Genomic DNA, 18,441 nt, shown 5'->3' on the forward strand with positions numbered 1-18,441 from the left:
ATGGCAAAAATTAAAGGGAGGATGCAAGTCCTGGAGATTGGAACAGATATATCAAGTGTGGAACTGGAAAAATATTTGGAGTTTGTGGATCCTGGAGATAAAAGATTACTGTTTGGAATTCGGCGTTGTCCCTGGAGAAATTGATGAAGATATCAGAGATAAAGCTATCAATGTTTCGATGGTATTTCTGGACTGGAATGATTTGATGGAACTTGAAATAGAGAAAATTTATAGAATTAATTCCAGATATGTGACAATGGAAAAACTCTCAAGAGATGTGCTAGTGCATTTCGTAAAAAAGAGGAACAGAGATATGAATTTACAACAATATTTCAGCAACACATTCAGAATTGATGGCAAGGAAATATTTGTGATGAAGGAAATTCCCATCAGACTCTTACTATATGACTATGACTATGACAGCAAGATTATTATGGGTGCAAGGATGGAAGTTGGAAGATGGAATTAACACTGATAATGGAAGAATGGCTATTGAAATTACTGGACCTAGCAGACTTGATGAGATGGATTAATTGACATGTTTATTTGGAGAAAAATCGATGGATATATTTCTCAAGGAGTGGAAACCTCTCTTTGACTTTTTGCGGAAAGAATAAAGTGATTTTTTTATTATTATTTTTTATTTATTTAATTAAGCTTATATACCGCCCGACTAGCAACAGCTCTCTGGGCGGTGAACATTAAAAATACAATAAAAATAACACAAAACTGTACACAAAACTGTACAGTCTAAAATCAAAATATAATAATTTAGAATTCACAGGAATTAAAATGCCTCAGAGAAGAGAAAGGTTTTAACCTGCCGCCGAAAAGATGATAGTGTCGGCGCCAGGCGCACCTCCTCGGGAAGACCATTCCATAGTTCGGGGGCCACCACTGAGAAGGCCCTAGATCTTGTCACCACTCTCCGGGCTTCCCTATGAGTCGGAACCCGGAGGAGGGCCTTCGTAGTAGACCGCAGTGTACAGGCCGGTTCATATCGGGAGAGGCGTTCCGACAGATATCGTGGTCCCGCGCCGTATAAGGCTTTATAGGTATGTACCAACACTTTGAATCTGGCCCGGAAGCATATTGGAAGCCAGTGCAAACGGACTAGCACAGGTGTTATATGCTCAGACCGCTTAGTTCTTGTTAGCAGTCTGGCTGCCGCATTTTGCACTAGCTATAGCTTCCGAATCGTCTTCAAAGGTAGCCCTACGTAAAGCGCATTGCAGTAGTCCAGACGCGAGGTTACCATAGCATGTACCACTGATGAGAGGTCCTCCTTACTCAGATAGGGACGTAGCTGGGCTACCAACCGAAGTTGGTAGAACGCATTCCGGGCCACCGAGGCTACATGAGCCTCAAGTGTGAGGGAAGAGTCTAAAATGACTCCCAGACTACGCACCTGTTCCTTTAGGGGGAGTGTAACCCCATCCAGGACAGGGTATATATCCACCATCCGATCAGAGAAACCATCCACCAACAGCATCTCAGTCTTGTCAGGATTGAGTCTCAGTTTGTTAGTTCTCATCCAGTCCATTGTCGCAGCCTGGCAACGGTTCAGCACGTCGACTGCCTCACCTGAAGAAGATGTAAAGGAGAAGTAGAGCTGCGTGTCATCAGCATACTGATGACAACGCACTCCAAAACTCCTGATGACCGCCCCCAGCGGCTTCATATAAATGTTAAAAAGCATGGGAGACAGAACCGAACCCTGCGGGACCCCACATTGGAGAACCCACGGTGTCGAGCAATGTTCCCCAAGCACTATCTTCTGGAGACGGCCCGCTAAGTAGGAGCGGAACCACTGCCAAGCAGTGCCTCCAACTCGCAATTCCTCAAGCCTCTCCAGAAGGATACCATGGTCAATGGTATCAAAAGCCGCTGAGAGGTCAAGGAGAATCAACAGAGTTACACTCCCTCTGTCTCTCTCCCGACATAGGTCATCAAACAGGGCGACCAAGGCAGTCTCAGTGCCAAAACCAGGCCTGAACCCAGATTGAAATGGATCTAGATAATCGGTTTCATCCAATAGCGCGTGGAGCTGGTCAGCAACCACACGTTCCAGGATCTTCCCCAGGAACGGAACATATTGGCTACTGGTCTGTAGCTGCTGACGTCCTCTGGGTCCAAGGAAGGTTTTTTCAGGAGTGGTCTCACTGCCGCCTCTTTCAGACAGCCAGGGACCACTCCCTCTCATAAAGAGGCATTAATCACTTCCTTGGCCCAGCCAACTGTTCCTTCCTTGCTAGTTTTAATTAGCCAAGAGGGGCAAGGATCCAGTACCGAAGTGGTCGCACGAACCTGTCCAAGCACCTTGTCCACGTCCTCGAGCTGAACGAACTGAAACTCATCCAACAAAACATGACAAGACTGTGCTCTGGACACCTCAGTAGGATTAACTGCTATTAAATAGGAGTCTAAGTCCCAGCAAATGCATGAGATCTTATGCTGGAAGTGTTCAGCAAATTTATTACATCGAGCTACCGATGTATCTGCCGTATCTTGTAGGCCTGGATGAAGTAGGCCACAAACCACTTTAAAAAGCTCCCGTGGGCGTGAGAGAGATGACTGAATAGTGGCGGCGAAATGTTGTTTTTTTGCCGCCCTCACCGCTCCTACATAGAGCTTAGTAGAAGCACGAACCAGCTCATAATTGCATTCGTCGGGAGTTCGTCTCCATCTCCGCTCAAGCCGCCTCCTGTCTTGTTTCATCGCTCTCAGCTCCGGAGTATACCAAGGAGCTGTATGAGCTCTACATAGGAGAGGGCGCGCAGGAGCGATCGTGTCAACAGCCCGGGTCATCTCTGTATTCCACAGATCGACCAGGGCTTCGACAGGAGCGCCAGTCTTATCAGCCGGAAAAACCCCCAGAGCCTTTTGAAAACCTTCAGAATTCATTAGTCTCCGGGGGCAGACCAATTTAATAGGTCCCCCACCCTTGCAGAGGGAAAAGGCTACTGAAAGTCTAAACTTCAGCAAGCAATGATCTGTCCATGACAACGGGAGAGATGTAAAACTCCCCACATCCAGATCACTATCCCCATGTCCAGTAGCAAAGACCAGGTCAAGAGTATGCCCCGATGTATGTGTTGGGCCACTAACATATTGAGACAGCCCCATGGTTGTCATGGCGGCCATGAAGTCCTGAGCTGCCCCAGACAAAGTAGCCTCAGCATGAATGTTGAGATCTCCCAGTACTAATAGTCTGGGGGATCTCAACAGTATCTCCGAGACCACTTCCGTCAGCTCAGTTAGGGAAGCCATTGGGCAGCAAGGTGGGCGGTACACCAAAAGGATTCCCAGTCTGTCCCTCTGTCCCAGCACAAGGTGCAAACACTCCAGACCAGTGATTGCATGGACATGGTGCTTGGTGAGTGAAATGGAACTCTTATAGACCACAGCGACCCCCCCTCCCCGACCCTCAGATCTACCATGATGCTGAACCAGATACCCCGGTGGGCAGAGCTGGGACAGACTAACTCCTCCCTGTTCGCCCACCCAGGTCTCGGTTATACATGCCAGATCAGCCACCTCGTCCACAATCAAATCATGGACGAGGGAGGTTTTATTATGTACTGATCTGGCATTAAAAAGCAGCAACTGGAGATCTGAGAGTTGGCTGATAGGACAACCAACAACCCTGCGGGTATGAGAAGGACCAGAACGCGGCACAGCCACTACATGTCTGGGCCGCGTTCTCCTTACCTGGCACGTCCCTCTCATATCACCATACCTCCCTCTACCCGTCACTACGGCAATTGGGGCCCCCTCAGGTCTCCCCTCTTGATGATAAAATCTCTTCCCGAGGCACATGATAAACTATAAATACAAAAAACTCATATACATAAAAATACACATTCACTCACAACATACACTCATATAACACCCATTCATCCACTTCAAACCCACACAGAAGACACAGTCCCGTATTCTGTGCACCCAAACGCCAGCTCTAAGACCGTTCTTCTTCCCACGTATAACGCCACCTGGGGCCTGGTCCTGCAAGGTGCCCAAGTGCAGAGCAGGAGCCCAAGAAGGAGAGAGCAGAGACGCCAGCAAAGCAGCAGCAGCAAAGCAGGCAGATGGCGCTCCCTCCCTGGGCGGTGATGGTCCTCCTCCCTTGCAGGCACTGGATCTCCCAAGCCCCCTCAGCCAGCCGGCTTATATATCCCCTCCAGAGAAGGGACAGGTGGAACAGTATCAGGCACAGCTGGCTGAGTACCTGGAGCCTGATCCTGCAAGGTGCCCACGTGCAGAGCAGGAGCCCAAGAAGGAGAGAGCAGAGATGTTGGCCAAGCAGCAGCAGCACAAGCAGGCAGATGGCTCTCCCTCCCTGGGCGGTGATGGTCCTCTTCTCTTGCAGGCACTGGATCTCCCAAGCCCCCTCAGCCAGCCGGCTTATATATCTCCTCCAGAGAAGGGACAGGTGGAACAGTATCAGGCACAGCTGGCTGAGTACCTGGAGCCTGGTCCTGCAAGGTGCCCACGTGCAGAGCAGGAGCCCAAGAAGGAGGGAGCAGAGATGTTGGCCAAGCAGCAGCAGCACAAGCAGGCAGATGGCTCTCCCTCCCTGGGCGGTGATGGTCCTCTTTCCTTGCAGGCACTGGATCTCTGGATGTTAATGAGATTTGATGATTAATTAAGATAACTACTGGAGGAAAGTGACTTTGTAATATATTAAGAGACAGGTTTGTTATATATCATAGACCTATAACTGATCTGCAACAAATCAGAAGTCAACATTTTATTTTATTGTTTAATTTGTTTCTTTTTTGTTTTGTTTTGTGTTTGAAAATTTGAATAAAATTAATGGGAAAAAAAGAAATGCTAGTGATTAAGTGGTATATAAATGCAATAACAAATAATTGTCCAGTATTTTTTTATTTCTAGCTCCAGGCGGTTTTGAACTGAAGCAGGACTTGGGAGATGGAGGTTCAAACCGCCACGCAGCTATGAAGCTCACTAGGTGACCTTGGGCCAGTCATTGCCTCTCAGCCAAACCTACCTCACAGCATTGTTGTGAGGATAAAGTGGGGAAGGCAAACCATGTACACCACCTTGAGCTCCTTGAAGAATATGGGGTAAATAAATGTAAGACATTAAATAAATGGGAAAATGCATGAGTCCAAGATACCCTACAGGAATTAACAATGAGTCATTACCGACCCCAGATATCACCTGTTTAATTGTATCCTTTTACTTTGCACAATCTTTAATATGACTTAATATCTGAACAGGGTGATTTATAACAAATTCTATTGGAAGTCACTGATTCATAGGGTCGCCATAAGTCGTAATTGACTTGAAGGCACATTACAACAAAAAAATGTTTTATATTACATATTCATTCATTCATACATTGGCGATAACTCATGACCGAGTAAGATTGTCTTCCAAGATAAGCTCTTTAACGGTCCGTAAGTGACTGTAGATGCCAATTCTAGATCTACACAGCTCCCACAGTGATGACATAGGTTTCCAGATGGAAGAGAGTCGTGATGAGGATTTGTTTGACATGCCTTCCACTTAGCTCGTTTGTCCCTTTCGCCCTGTACTCGTGCTTCTTCAAAGTCCATAGTATGTTTGATAATAGCCAACATCCAATTGGGACACTCATGGTCCAAAACTTCCCAGTTCTCGATGCTCATGTTACATTTTTTTAGATTAGCTTTAAGAACATCTTTAAACCTCTTTTGCTGTCCACCGATATTCCGTTTTCCATCCTTAAGGTGGGAGTAAAGTAGCTGCTTTGGAAGACGGTGATCAGGAAGAGGTGATTCGAACAATATGGCCAGGCCAGCGAAGATGATGTTGAATGATAATTGTTTCAACACTGGTAGTCTTTGCTTCTTCCAAAATGCTAACATTAGTCCATCTGTCTTCCCAAGTAATTTGCAGAATTTTCCAGAGACAGTGTTGGTGGAATATTTCAAGAAGTTGGGAGTGGCATTTATAAATGGTCCATGTTTCACAGGCATACAGTAAGTTCGGTAGTACAATGGCTTTGTAAATAAGCATTTTGGTCTCCCTGCGAATATCCTGATCCTCAAACACTCTACACTTCATTTGGGAGAATGCGGCACTTGCAGAGCTTAGACAAAGTTGAATTTCAGTGTCGATATCAACTTTTACAGAGAGATGGCTGCCAAGATAGGAAAAGTGATCAACGTTCTCCAGCATCACACCACTAAGCTAGATTGATGGTGCTACAGAGGGACTAGTTTGCACCTGTTGATCAAGCACCTTGGGTTTTTTTATATTAAGTGAGAGCCCAAGTTTTTCAAATGCTTCTGCAAAGACATTTAGGATAGTTTGAGGATCTTTCTCTGAATGTGTGGACACTACATTATCATCGGCATATTGAAGTTCCACAACAAAGGTTGACATTACCTTACTTTTTGCTTTCAGCCTACTGAGATTTAAAAGCTTCCATCTGTTATTTGTTATATTACATAGCCATGGTCATGACTATATACTATCGCCAGTATGGATTTTTCACATTCTGTCATGTTAAATTGAAAATACCCTTGATCGCCATTTTGCTGCTTCCCATAATCATATTTGAAAACAAAATATTACAAAAAAATTACTGCTGGACTAAGAAACACTTGTTTAATAATCCTATACATTTTATGGCAATACAAAGAAAACCCCACAGAATCCAGAAGCCTGGTGGATTTTTCCTCAGATGTTCTTATAATTTGTAGAAGTTCATTAATAATCACACATGTTCCTAGAGTACCTGTAATCATATCACTGACCTTGCTCTATATATGAGCTTCTAGAGTTTAAAACTTTTTAAAAAATGGCTGGTTTTAAATTAATTTAACATAATTAACATTGGAGTATAATAGTGCACTGTATGCGCAGTGAGAAGCAAGGGCCAGCATTCTAAAAACTTGACTAACAGTTGTTTGGTTTGGAGCCACTATAATCCATTTGCTAAACAAAGCTGTGACCTTCTTGTATTTTGTTCATAATGTACAAAAACATTTGAACAATATTAGACAATACTGACTGGCAAATTCAGTAAGGCAAAAAGGAACTGGGGTGCCCAAGCTTTGCTTTTTCCTTCTCTTGCATGATCAATTTTCCTTTGGTGTCATGTCAGATTGAATTAAATTCTACCCACATGCCAACTCGGAAGTATGTCCCACTGAGAGCAATGGGACTTACTCCCAGATAAATGGGGCTAAGATCGCAGCCCTATGGAGAAGAGAGGGGACCAGGTTGCCTAAGCCTGGGACTGTTGTGTGATTGCCTTGGAAGCCACTATGGCAAGGCATGCCAGCCAGGGATAAAAAAATCAGGGGAAAGAGCATGGGGGAATCTTTTATTCTTAATCCATCTAGTATTTATAAGTGAACCAGGTATGGGGCTGGGTTTCAGTGCAAACTTGGGTACCTGAGCTTTGCTTTTTCCTTCTCCAGTATGATCCATTTTCCTTGGGTGTCATGTGAGATTTGATGAAAATGTAGCCATGCTGCCTCAGAAGGAAGTCCCACTGAGTGCACAGACAAGGACACACACACAGAGAGAAACAATTGCAAGAAGTCTTCTAAAGATGGCTGACTTAACTTTTCCTTGGAGAAAAGGATGGGAGGGAGTGCACTTTTGTAATGCACATGGAGAACTAATGTAAAAAGAAGTCACAAGCAGGTAAATGTTGAATATATAGTTAACAATTTATTTAAATACATTCTTTTTATTACAGAAATAAAAAGTCATTTGTAGAAATAATATAAAAATGAAATTAACAGATAGGTTACAGGTTCCTCTGGGAGGTAGGGTGGGATATAAATCTAATCAATCAATCAATCAGTGTGTTTGTGTGTGTGTGTAAGGCAATTTTTGCTTACTTTTTTTCTTAAAATATTAAATTGTTCATGAAAGGATTTGTTGTTATGTGCCTTCAATTCGACTATGACTTATGGCAACTCTATGACTCAGCGACTTCCAATAGCATCTGTTATAAACCACCCTGTTCAGATCTTGTAAGTTCAGGTCTGTGGCTTCCTTTGTGGAATCAATCCATCTCTTGTTTGGCCTTCCTCTTTTTCTACTCCCTTCTGTTTTTCCCAGCATTACTGTCTTTTCTAGTGAATCCTGTCTTCTCATTTTGTGTCCAAAATATGATAACCTCAGTTTCATCATTTTAGCTTCTAGTCATAGTTTTGGTTTACTTTGTTCTAACACCCAATTATTTGTCTTTTCCACAGTCCATGGTATCCACAAAGCTCTCCTCCAACACCACATTTCAAATGAGTTGATTTTTCTCTTATCCACTTTTTTCACTGTCCAACTTTCACATCCATACATAGAGATTGGAAATACCATGGTCTGAATGATCCTGACTTTAGTGTTCAGTGATACATCTTTGCATTTGAGGATCTTTTCTAGTTGTCTCATAGCTGCCCTCCCCAGTCCTAGCCTTCTGATTTCTTGACTATTGTTTCTATTTTTATTAATGACTGTGCCAAGGTATTGATAATCCTTGACAAGTTCAATGTCCTCATTGTCAACTTTAAAGTTACATAAATCTTCTGTTGTCATTACTTTAGTCTTGAGCATTACTTTACTTGCATGGGATATTAAGGCAATGGTTCGATAATTACTGCATTCCCTGGGATCCCCTTTCTTTGGAATTGGGATACTGAATGTGGGGAATCTTACATTGTCATGGACAGATCACTGCTTGTTGAAGTTTAGACTTCCAACGGCTTCTCCCCTCTGCAAGGGTGGGGGACCCATTAAGATGGTCTGCCCTCGGAGACTAATGAATCCTGATGGTTTTCAAAGGACTCTGGGGAGTTTTCCGGCTGATAGGGCTGGTGCTCCTGTCGAAACCCTGGTTGAACTGTGGAATACAGAAATGACCTGGGCAGCTGACATGATCGCTCCTGCGTGCCCTCTCCTGTGTAGAGCTCATACAGCTCCATGGTACACTCCAGAGCTGAGAGCGATGAAACAATATAGGAGACGGCTTGAGTGCAGATGGAGACGGACTCCTGATGGATGCAATTATGCATTGGTAAGTGCCTATACCAAGTTGTATCTAGGGGCAGTGAGGGCGGCAAAAAAGTGTTACTTTGCTACCTCTATCAAAGCATCTATCTGCCGCCCAGCGGAGCTCTTTAAAATTGTCCGAGGGCTATTACATTCTGGCCCTAGGGACATGGTAGAACCAACTAAGGCTTGCTGTAATGAATTTGCTAGGCACTTCCAAGAGAAAATCTTTTGCATCCGCCAGGACTTGGACTCCAATGTTATAGCAGTTGAATCATATGAGGTCTCCAGAACACAGCCTTGTCCTGATTTTTTGGATGAGTTTCAGTTGGTGTAGCTCGAGGACGTTGACAAGGTGCTTGGACAGGTGCGTGCAACCACTTCTGTGTTGGATCCTTGCCCGTCTTGGCTAATAAAAGCTAGCAGGGATGGAACTGCCGGCTGGGCCAGGGAAGTGATTAATGCCTCATTGTGAGAGGGAGTGGTCCCTAACTGCCTGAAAGAGGCAGTAGTGAGACCACTTCTGAAGAAATCTTCCCTGGACCCAGAAATTGTTAATAACTATAGGCCGGTAGCAAATGTTCCATTTCTGGGCAAGGTCCTAGAACGAGTGGTTGCGGACCAGCTCCAGACACTCTTGGATGAAACTGATTATCTGGATCCATTTCAATTGGGTTTCAGGCCTGGTTTTGGCACGGAGACAGCCTTGGTCGCCCTGTATGATGACCTTTGTCGGGAGAGAGACAGGGGGAGTGTAACTCTGTTGATTCTCCTTGATCTCTCAGCGGCTTTTGATACCATCGACCATGGTATCCTCCTGGGGAGGCTCGCTGAGTTGGGAGTTGGAGGTACTGCGTGGCAGTGGTTTTCCTCCTACTTGACAGGTCGTCTCCAGAAGGTAGTGCTTGGGGAGCATTGCTCGACACCCTGGACCCTCCAGTATGGAGTTCCGCAGGGGTCAGTTCTGTCCCCCATGCTCTTTAACATCTACATGAAGCCGCTGGGTGCAGTCATCAGGAGTTTTGGAGTGCGTTGCCACCAGTATGCTGATGACATGCAGCTCTACTTCTCCTTTTCATCTTTTTCAGGTGAGGCTGTCAATGTGCTGAACCGATGCCTGGCTGTGACAATGGACTGGATGAGAGCTAACAAACTGAGGCTCAATCCAGACAAGACTGAGATGCTGTTAGTGGGTGGTTCTTCTGACCAGATAGTGGATGCTCAACCTGTCCTGGATGGGGTTGCACTCCCCCTGAAGGAACAGGTTCGTAGCTTGGGAGTACTTTTAGAACCATCCCTGTCACTTGAGTCTCAAGTAGCCTCGGTGGCACGGAGTGCTTTCTACCAACTTTGGTTGGTGGCCCAGCTGCGCCCCTATCTGGACAGGGATGACCTTGCTTCAGTTGTCCACGCTCTGGTAACCTCTAGACTAGATTACTGCAATGCGCTCTACGTGGGGCTGCCTTTGAAGACGGTTCGGAAACTGCAGCTTGTGCAAAATGCAGCGGCCAGATTGGTAACACAGACCAGGCAGTCCGAACATATAACACCGGTTCTGGCCCGCTTGCATTGGCTGCCTATATGTTTCCGGGCTTGATTCAAGGTGCTGGTTTTAACCTATAAAGCCTTACACGGCCTGGGACCACGATACTGGATGGAACGCCTCTCCTGATATGAACCTACCCGTACACTGCGCTCAACATCGAAGGCCCTTCTCCGGGTGCCCACTCAGAGGGAAGCCCGGAGGATGGTAACAAGAAAAAGGGCCTTCTCAGTGGTGGCCCCCGAATTGTGGAACAAGCTCCCTGATGAGGTATGCCTGGCGCCAACATTGTTGTCTTTTTGGCGCCAGGTTAAAACCTACCTCTTCTCCCAGGCATTCTAGCATTTTAGCATTTCAGTACTGTAGTATTTAGCATTTTAGTATTTTTAGTATTTTAGTATTTTAGTTTAGTATAGGGTTTTTTGGAAATTTAATGAGTCATGTTTTAAATTGATTAATGTGTGGTTTAAAATTGTATGTTGATATTTTGATGTTGTGAACCGCCCAGAGAGCTTCGGCTATGGGGCGGTATAAAAATTTAATAAATAAATAAAATAATAAAATAAGGCTTCCAGTCTGTGGGCCATTGTTTAGTTTTCCATCAATCAAAAATTTAACAGATTCATTCTCAGTAACTTGTAGCAACTCTGTTGGTATACCATCTGTTCCTGGTGATTTGTTTCGTCCAAGTATTTTACGAGCAGCTTTCACCTCCCATTCTAAAAGTTCTGGTTCTTCATCACACGGTTCCTCCATGAATGAATCTGTCATCCTGGCATCTCTTTTACAGAATTCTTCACTGTATTGCTTCCATTTTATTTCATCTGGGTCAATCAGTGTGTTCCCCTGTTGATTGTTCAACATCCCTACTCTTGGTTTAAATTTTCCTTTCATTTCTCTAATCTTTTGGAATAGAGCTCATGTTCTACCCTTTTTGTTGTCCTCTTCTATTTCTATACAATAACTATTGTAATAGTTCTCTTTGTCCCTGTGTACTAGTCGCTGTGTAGTTGCATTTAGGGTTCAAATCATGTTTCTCCTCTTGCTTTTGCTTTTGCTTTTGCTTTCCTCCTATCTTTAACAATTTTAACAGTTTCGTCAGCCATCCATTGAAGTCTTGCTCTCTTTTTAACTAGAGGTATTGTCTTTTTGCATTCTTCCCTGATCATGTCTCTGACTTTAATCCATAGTTCTTCTGGTTCTCCATCCACTAAGTTTAAAGCCTCAAATCTGATCCTTATTTGATCTTTATATTCTTCTCGGATGTTATTTAAATTGTATTTTGGCATTATGATTGCTTTGTTGTTCTTTAGCTTTACTCTGATTTTCGATATTACCAGTTCATTATCTGTACCACAGTCTGCTCCTGGTCTTGTCTTTGCAGAAAGTATGGAACTTCTTCATCTTCTGCTACCAATTGTATAATCAATTTGATTCCTATATTGACCATTTAGTGATGTCCACATGTACAGTTGTCTTTTTGGCTGCTCAAAAAATGTGTTTTCAAGAAACAAGTTATTGGCTTCACAGAATTCAATAAGTCTTTCTCCTGCTGCATTTCTGTCTCCTAAGCCCCATTACCCCACAATTCCTAGTTCTTCTCTGTTCCCTACTTTTGCATTCCAGTCCCCCATGATTATCAGAACATCTTGTTTTGGTGTGTGATCAATTTCTTCCTATACTTCTGCATAAAATCTCTCCAATTCCTCTTTTTCTGGGTTTGCAGTTGGAGCATAGACTTGGATGATGATTATGTTAATAGGTTTCCTGTTTAATCTCATTAATATCACTCGCTCAGACCTTGCATTATAGCTCTTAATTGCTTTTGCTACATCATTTCTCACTATTAAAGCAACCCCGTTTCTTCTTAATTTCTAGCCTCTTCGTCTAGACTCCTGATGGCATTGCTTTCAGCTTCTTCTACACTCTCAGACCCCCTCACCACATTAAGATGTGCATCTTAGAGGAGGATGTGTCTACTTAAAACATACTGAATCAAGAACAAGAAAACAGTATATTCATAAAACATTTTTATTAACAAAAATTGGCATACAGTGGTTAAATTTTACTGTCAAAATTACATCACATAACTACAAATAAATTCAAATGAACATGCATAGTTTAATTGAGGGGGGGTGTTGACAGCAAAAAGCCTGAAGCAAGAGACAAACTTGATGAGCAATTAGCCGCCTCATTTAAATTTAAATAGAAAAACAAAAAGACTGTCAGTAGAAATAATGATAAAAATCAGTAGAAATATCGTTAACAATATCATTACTAGCCATGAGTTAAATGTCTGGATTTTATTTTATCCCATCTGCATTCTAACCATGTCCCAGAGAAGATTTTCTATATTTTGCCTAACACAGATACATTTGAAACCCATATGGTCTCTTTTTTTTGCCCTAGCAGCACTAAGGATCTGCAAAAAAAATCATTTCTGATAATGCAGCAAATTGCCATGAGGATGCTCTGATTTAATATTCCTGTCATCAATTGCTTTAGCTCTATTACTATTTTTAAGTTTTGCAGTTAACAAACAGTTAACAGTTAATTTAACAGTTAATTTAACAGTTAAAATTTAATGGATTTTAAATAATGTGGTGTAATCTTAAGGTTAGTTTTATAAGTATATTAGTCATTTTGCCTTTGTACAGCATACATACCTTAAGTAGTTTTATGGTCAAAATGTTATTCTTCAATTTTGTTCTGTATTTGCAATGGCCTATGGCTCAAGCAATAAAGTTGATTGACCGACGACAATATCATTACTTTACGAGAGAGAGAGAGAGAGAGAGAAAACAGACTGGGAATAGCCAAAAAAAATAAAATCAGAAACAGAAAAAACATGGAACTGAAATGTCTGCTGGTCCAGTGAAACAGAAAATGAACTGGAACCAACAAGTGAACTACATCCCTACCCACACCCTCAAAGAATAGTTATGAGACATACTCTTGGATTAAGTTTATATTTATTAAAATACAACAAACTTTGGGGACCTGCAGACCAATTAACCAGATTAACCAAGTTAAACAAATTCAAAAGTGTCTGCCACTTATCAGACCATCAGACCATCTTCATGATTCCTTCTCTTGCAGATACAGTAGTTTCTACATTATAAGAGAAAGGGTCAGCAGGACAGACACACAGATTTAACATATGTTAAAAATATTTTTGGGGAAATCTAAAGCTGCAATCCCAAGCATGATTGCACAGGAGTAAATCCCATTGGATTCAGTATGCATTGTTCCAAACTATACAGGAAGTGAATTGGACAGTGAAAGACCAAGCCAAATTGTGTTCGCATTTTTACAAATTTATAGTCCAGTACAATATCTCAGAAAGGAGGTCAAGTCTCCTGATCCCTTGGTACATTTACTATAGCCACACAATTTCCCTGTTTTTCAAAGTTTGATACAAATATCTGTGGCTATAGGTAAGTTCTTAAACTGCAAGTTTTTTTCCCCTTATTAATGAATTAAATTGGAGTCAATGGCAACATCTCATTGTTATAACTTTTCTAAACTGTGACTTAATCAGGATCTTTCCAACCTCAGTGCCTGATTAGTAAACTATAAAAGGGTTAAGAAGATTATTAGAATGTAGATTTCTGTATTAAAATCTATACTTGTATAGTACGCATCGTGGATTTATTTCCCTGCGTTGTGATTTTTAAAAAGTCTGTTTTGCAAACTTCTTTGGAAAGAACAAAGGACTATTAACATTGCTGACTTTATGACATGTAACCATATGTTTTCCTCTCTGTCTACAGGCAGTTATTGCAGGTGTACTTGTTGCTCTGGCTGAAAAACAATGGACTCAGAGATACCTGGTAAATTTATGTGGTTATTCTATACAGTGTCACATTCTAGGCAGCAGGCAGGCAGAGTTAATCCAGGCATAGAATCAAGAGGAAGAAAAAGCACATTTTTTCCTGCCTTCAGCTATGGATCAGATAAAGAATACAGGGCTTAGAGCAGGCACACTTTGAAACATTCTACTAGATTTACAAGACTGAGCAGGATCCAGAGATATTTCCTGGCTTGAAAGAAGGGAATGTTGTTAGAACCAATAAAAGTCTTCAAACCAGTGGAACTTCAAAAAAGTCATTTTTGTACTTCCCTGAGACATAGAAAATGCAAAAATAAGAACTTATACTTAGAAAATTATCCTTACTGGATTTGCCATAACAAAGGATTTTAGATTTTTAAAAAAGAAATCACACTTTCCCCATGCAACATGCAGTTTTGCATTGCTGCCTTACTTTGTTGCATTACCCTATTATTATTATTATTATTATTATTATTATTATTATTATTATTATTATTATTATTATTATTATTATTATTATTATTATTATATACTGCCCCATAGCTGAAGCTCTCTTTGGTCGGTCTACAATTTAAAACATTAAAAACAAATATGCAAATTTTAAAAACACATTTTTTAAAAAAGCAATTTAAAATTAATGTTAATGTTTCTTGATTGCCTTTACATTAGTATTGCTGCTTTAGAGACTTTTTCTTATCATTTTTAATAAGATGCCTTTAGGAAGCAGGGCTGGGGAAGACCCTGCTCCAATTAGAGGAGTCCATATTGAGTGCGATGGGCCAATGGCCAGACTTAGTGTAAGGCATCTTGTACTGTTCCAGAACTGCAATCTGATTGCTGTGAAGAAGTCTGGGTTTGAACAAAGAGTTAGTGTGGCCAGAAAGATTGTAGTAGCAGCAGCCAGCCATTTTCTTTGTCAAGCAAATGGCTTGGCTAATGGCCCATAATAGACAGTGGTTGTTTTCACAATAGTCAGGAAATAGCTGGACCTGCCTTAATGGTTCTAAATGGCATGGCTAATGGACAGGAACGGAGCTGTAGTCCAGCATCATCTGGAAGGCAACAGTTCCTTATCCCTGGTGGATAGTGACAGTGAGACAGAGCTGGGTTTGACCTCTGGAGAGCCCCTTTCCTATCTCTTTCTGTGGGCCTCATGGGTCAGTGGAATATATTTCAGTATTGTTTATCCTTTAAGGATCTTTTAGGCCACTTTTTTGGAGCAGAAGCCTGCACAAGGCAGCGTCCACAAAATGTAGCAACACTATACACATCAGGGGAGGAGCACCTGCAGCCCTCCAGATGTTGTTGGACTGTAACTCCCATCAGCCCCAGATAACATGGCCAATGGCGAGGGCTGATGGGAATGACAGTCCAACAATATCTGGATGGCCACAAGATCTCCACCCCAATATATATAATGCAGAATACAATCAAGCTGTCATTAAAATAGCGGTATAGTTCCATGACAATAAATGAACAAGAACATTAACTACATCCATAATGGACCAACACAACACCAAAAGAGCCAGCTAAAATGTTTTAAAAAGCATCCCAGCGCCCATTATAGGTCATGTAGGAGTATCCCCCCAGAACAGATTTAGAAGGCACATGTGGGACTTCCGGGAAGGGTGACTTAGCCTGTGCCTGCTTTTGAGACGGGCTCCTGCCTCAAAAGAAGCTTATTCAGATATATCAGTCAGTTTTTTCTTTTTTTTTTGACTGATTAAACTTCTCCCGGGTAGGGAGAAACGAAGAGATTAACCTCAAAGCCTATTTTTGTTGGGACGACCAGATCTCATTAATTTATGGGACGAGGTCCAGCCGACGAAGGTGGGACGGATTTTCAACAGCAAGCTCTATCTGTTAAAGCGAACGTTCATCTTATCTTCTAAGAGAGAACGCACTAACAGGCAAGCACCCTTCTTTCTATATTTTTCTTTTACTTGACTTAAATTGTTGCTGTTTAAAAGAGATTTGCCAGATTGATCGGTTTTTGACATCTCACTGGGGAGCCGTAACTTCTCTCTGCTACGCACTAATTAATAGCTTATCTCTGTTTTTGTTGCAAAAAGCTGTCCTGGATTTGCATTCTAAAGATACACACAGAAGAGGGATTTCTATTCCAGATTTTTATTTTGAAAAATATTATACTGTTTTGAGACTACTCTCTTTTTGGTCTATTTTATTTTGACGAATCTGTTTCTTGACGATTGCCATTAATTGCTTCGATCCTGGGAACTGCATTTTGTTTACTTAACTATTGGAGAGATAAGGCTGTCTGCTCTGTTTATACTGTGATGTCACCAAGTTTGGAGTATTAACCCAATTGTTGCTGAAATAAGAAGTGGTTTTCCTATATTTTTCTTTTAAAATGGCAATTAAGAAAGTGGCTGAGAATCTGGAAATAACTATGTTTCAGAGAATAATGAATGAGATTGAGATAACGAAAATTGAATTGAGTAAAATGAAGCAGGAGATTAAAGATATAAGGGTCCCTGTGAGAGAGGTGACCCTGGAAGGGGTCCCTGTGAGAGAGGAGACCCCGGAGATTGGAATAGGGGTCCCTGTGAGAGAGGAGACCCTGGAGACTGGAATAGGGGTCCCTGTGAGAGAGGAGATCCCGGAGATTGGAACAAACGTGGAACAGGAACAAGATTTGGAGTCTATGGACTTTAGAAATAAAATCTATTGTTTGGAACTCAATGTTATCTCTGAAGAAATTAATGAAGATTCTAGAGATAAAGTTATCAATGGCATGGATTATCTTCTGGACTGGAATGATGTGATGGAGCCCAATATAGAGAAAATCTATGGAATTAACTGCAGCCATGTGACAATGGAAAAACTTTTAAGAGATGACCCAGTGTATTTTGAAAAAAAGAACAGAGATATGATTTTACAGCAGTATTTCAGCAACTTATTCAGAATGGATGGCAAGAAAATATTTGGGATAGAGGTAATTCCCATCAGACTCTTATTATATGACTATGGCTTTGACAGCAAGATTATTATGGAATACTGATAATGGAAGATTGGATATTGAAATTACTGGACTTAACAAGACTACTGAAGATGGAAGATGGAAAATGGAACTAATAGAGATAATAGAACAATGGCTACTGAAATTACTGAACCTAACAGATTCTGATGTGATGGATTAATTGAAATGTTTATTTTGACTATGGTTATGACAATAAGATTATCATAATTAGTAATGAGATGGATTAATCGATATGCTTATCTGGAAAAAAAAATTGATAGATATATTTCTTAAAGAATTGAAACCTCTCTTTGACTTTTTGTGGAAAGAATAAAGTAATGTTTATGAGATTTGATGATTAAGTAAGATAACTACTGGAGGAAAGTGATTTTATAATATGACTTAAGAGACAGGATTGCTATATATTATAGACTTATAACTGATTTGATCTTTGACAAATGGGAAGTCAATATTTTACTCTTTATTTTTTATTTTTGTTTTTTGTTTTTTTTTTTCTTCTTTTCTTTTTTTCTTTTTGTTTAACTATTTTTGATTTTGTTTTTTGTCTTTGAATGTTTTATGATTTTGTCTTGTATGTTTTATGAAAATCTGAATAAAAATTATTGAAAAAAAAAAAAAAAAAGAAGGCACATGTGGGGAGGAGAGTAGAATAACCTTTTATCAAGGAAGGGGAAATCCTTGCACTGGCAGAACATTTGACTTAGCAGTATGTTGAATGCAACCCACATCCTTCCCTGTTAGGGTGAGATATATTGTGTTTCCATTTAAATTATAGTAATTGTTTTTAAATTTGCAGCTATACATTAGCATATGAAAATCTGTACCACTTCTTTTTTTTAGTGATGCATTTCCTCTTTTTTGACAATGTGTCTGTGGCCACCCTAGTGGTGCATAAACCCAAACACTACAAAAAACACCCTTAAACCTCCAATGACCTCTCCTTCCAAATGAAACAAAAACTGGATAAGCACTGCCCTCTTGAACATTTTGCCTCTCACAGATGTAGGGAATGTGCAACAATATGTTCATGTGAGGGCCCTGATTGTTGGGCAT

General features: G+C 41.4%; 1 protein-coding gene across 1 annotated transcript in view; it reads left to right on the plus strand.

Moving 5' to 3' along the window:
- The window catches only part of TMEM212 (transmembrane protein 212), a 28,112-nt gene that overhangs the window by 9,222 nt on the left and 449 nt on the right, over positions 1-18,441 (plus strand). Inside the window, exon 2 of the mRNA XM_061637736.1 lies at positions 14,329-14,388. Within this exon, the coding sequence (XP_061493720.1) occupies positions 14,329-14,388 (60 nt within the window). The remainder of the gene's footprint in view (positions 1-14,328; positions 14,389-18,441) is intronic.

This window comes from Rhineura floridana, chromosome 7 (assembly GCF_030035675.1).
Source record: "Rhineura floridana isolate rRhiFlo1 chromosome 7, rRhiFlo1.hap2, whole genome shotgun sequence".
NCBI lineage: Eukaryota > Metazoa > Chordata > Lepidosauria > Squamata > Rhineuridae > Rhineura > Rhineura floridana.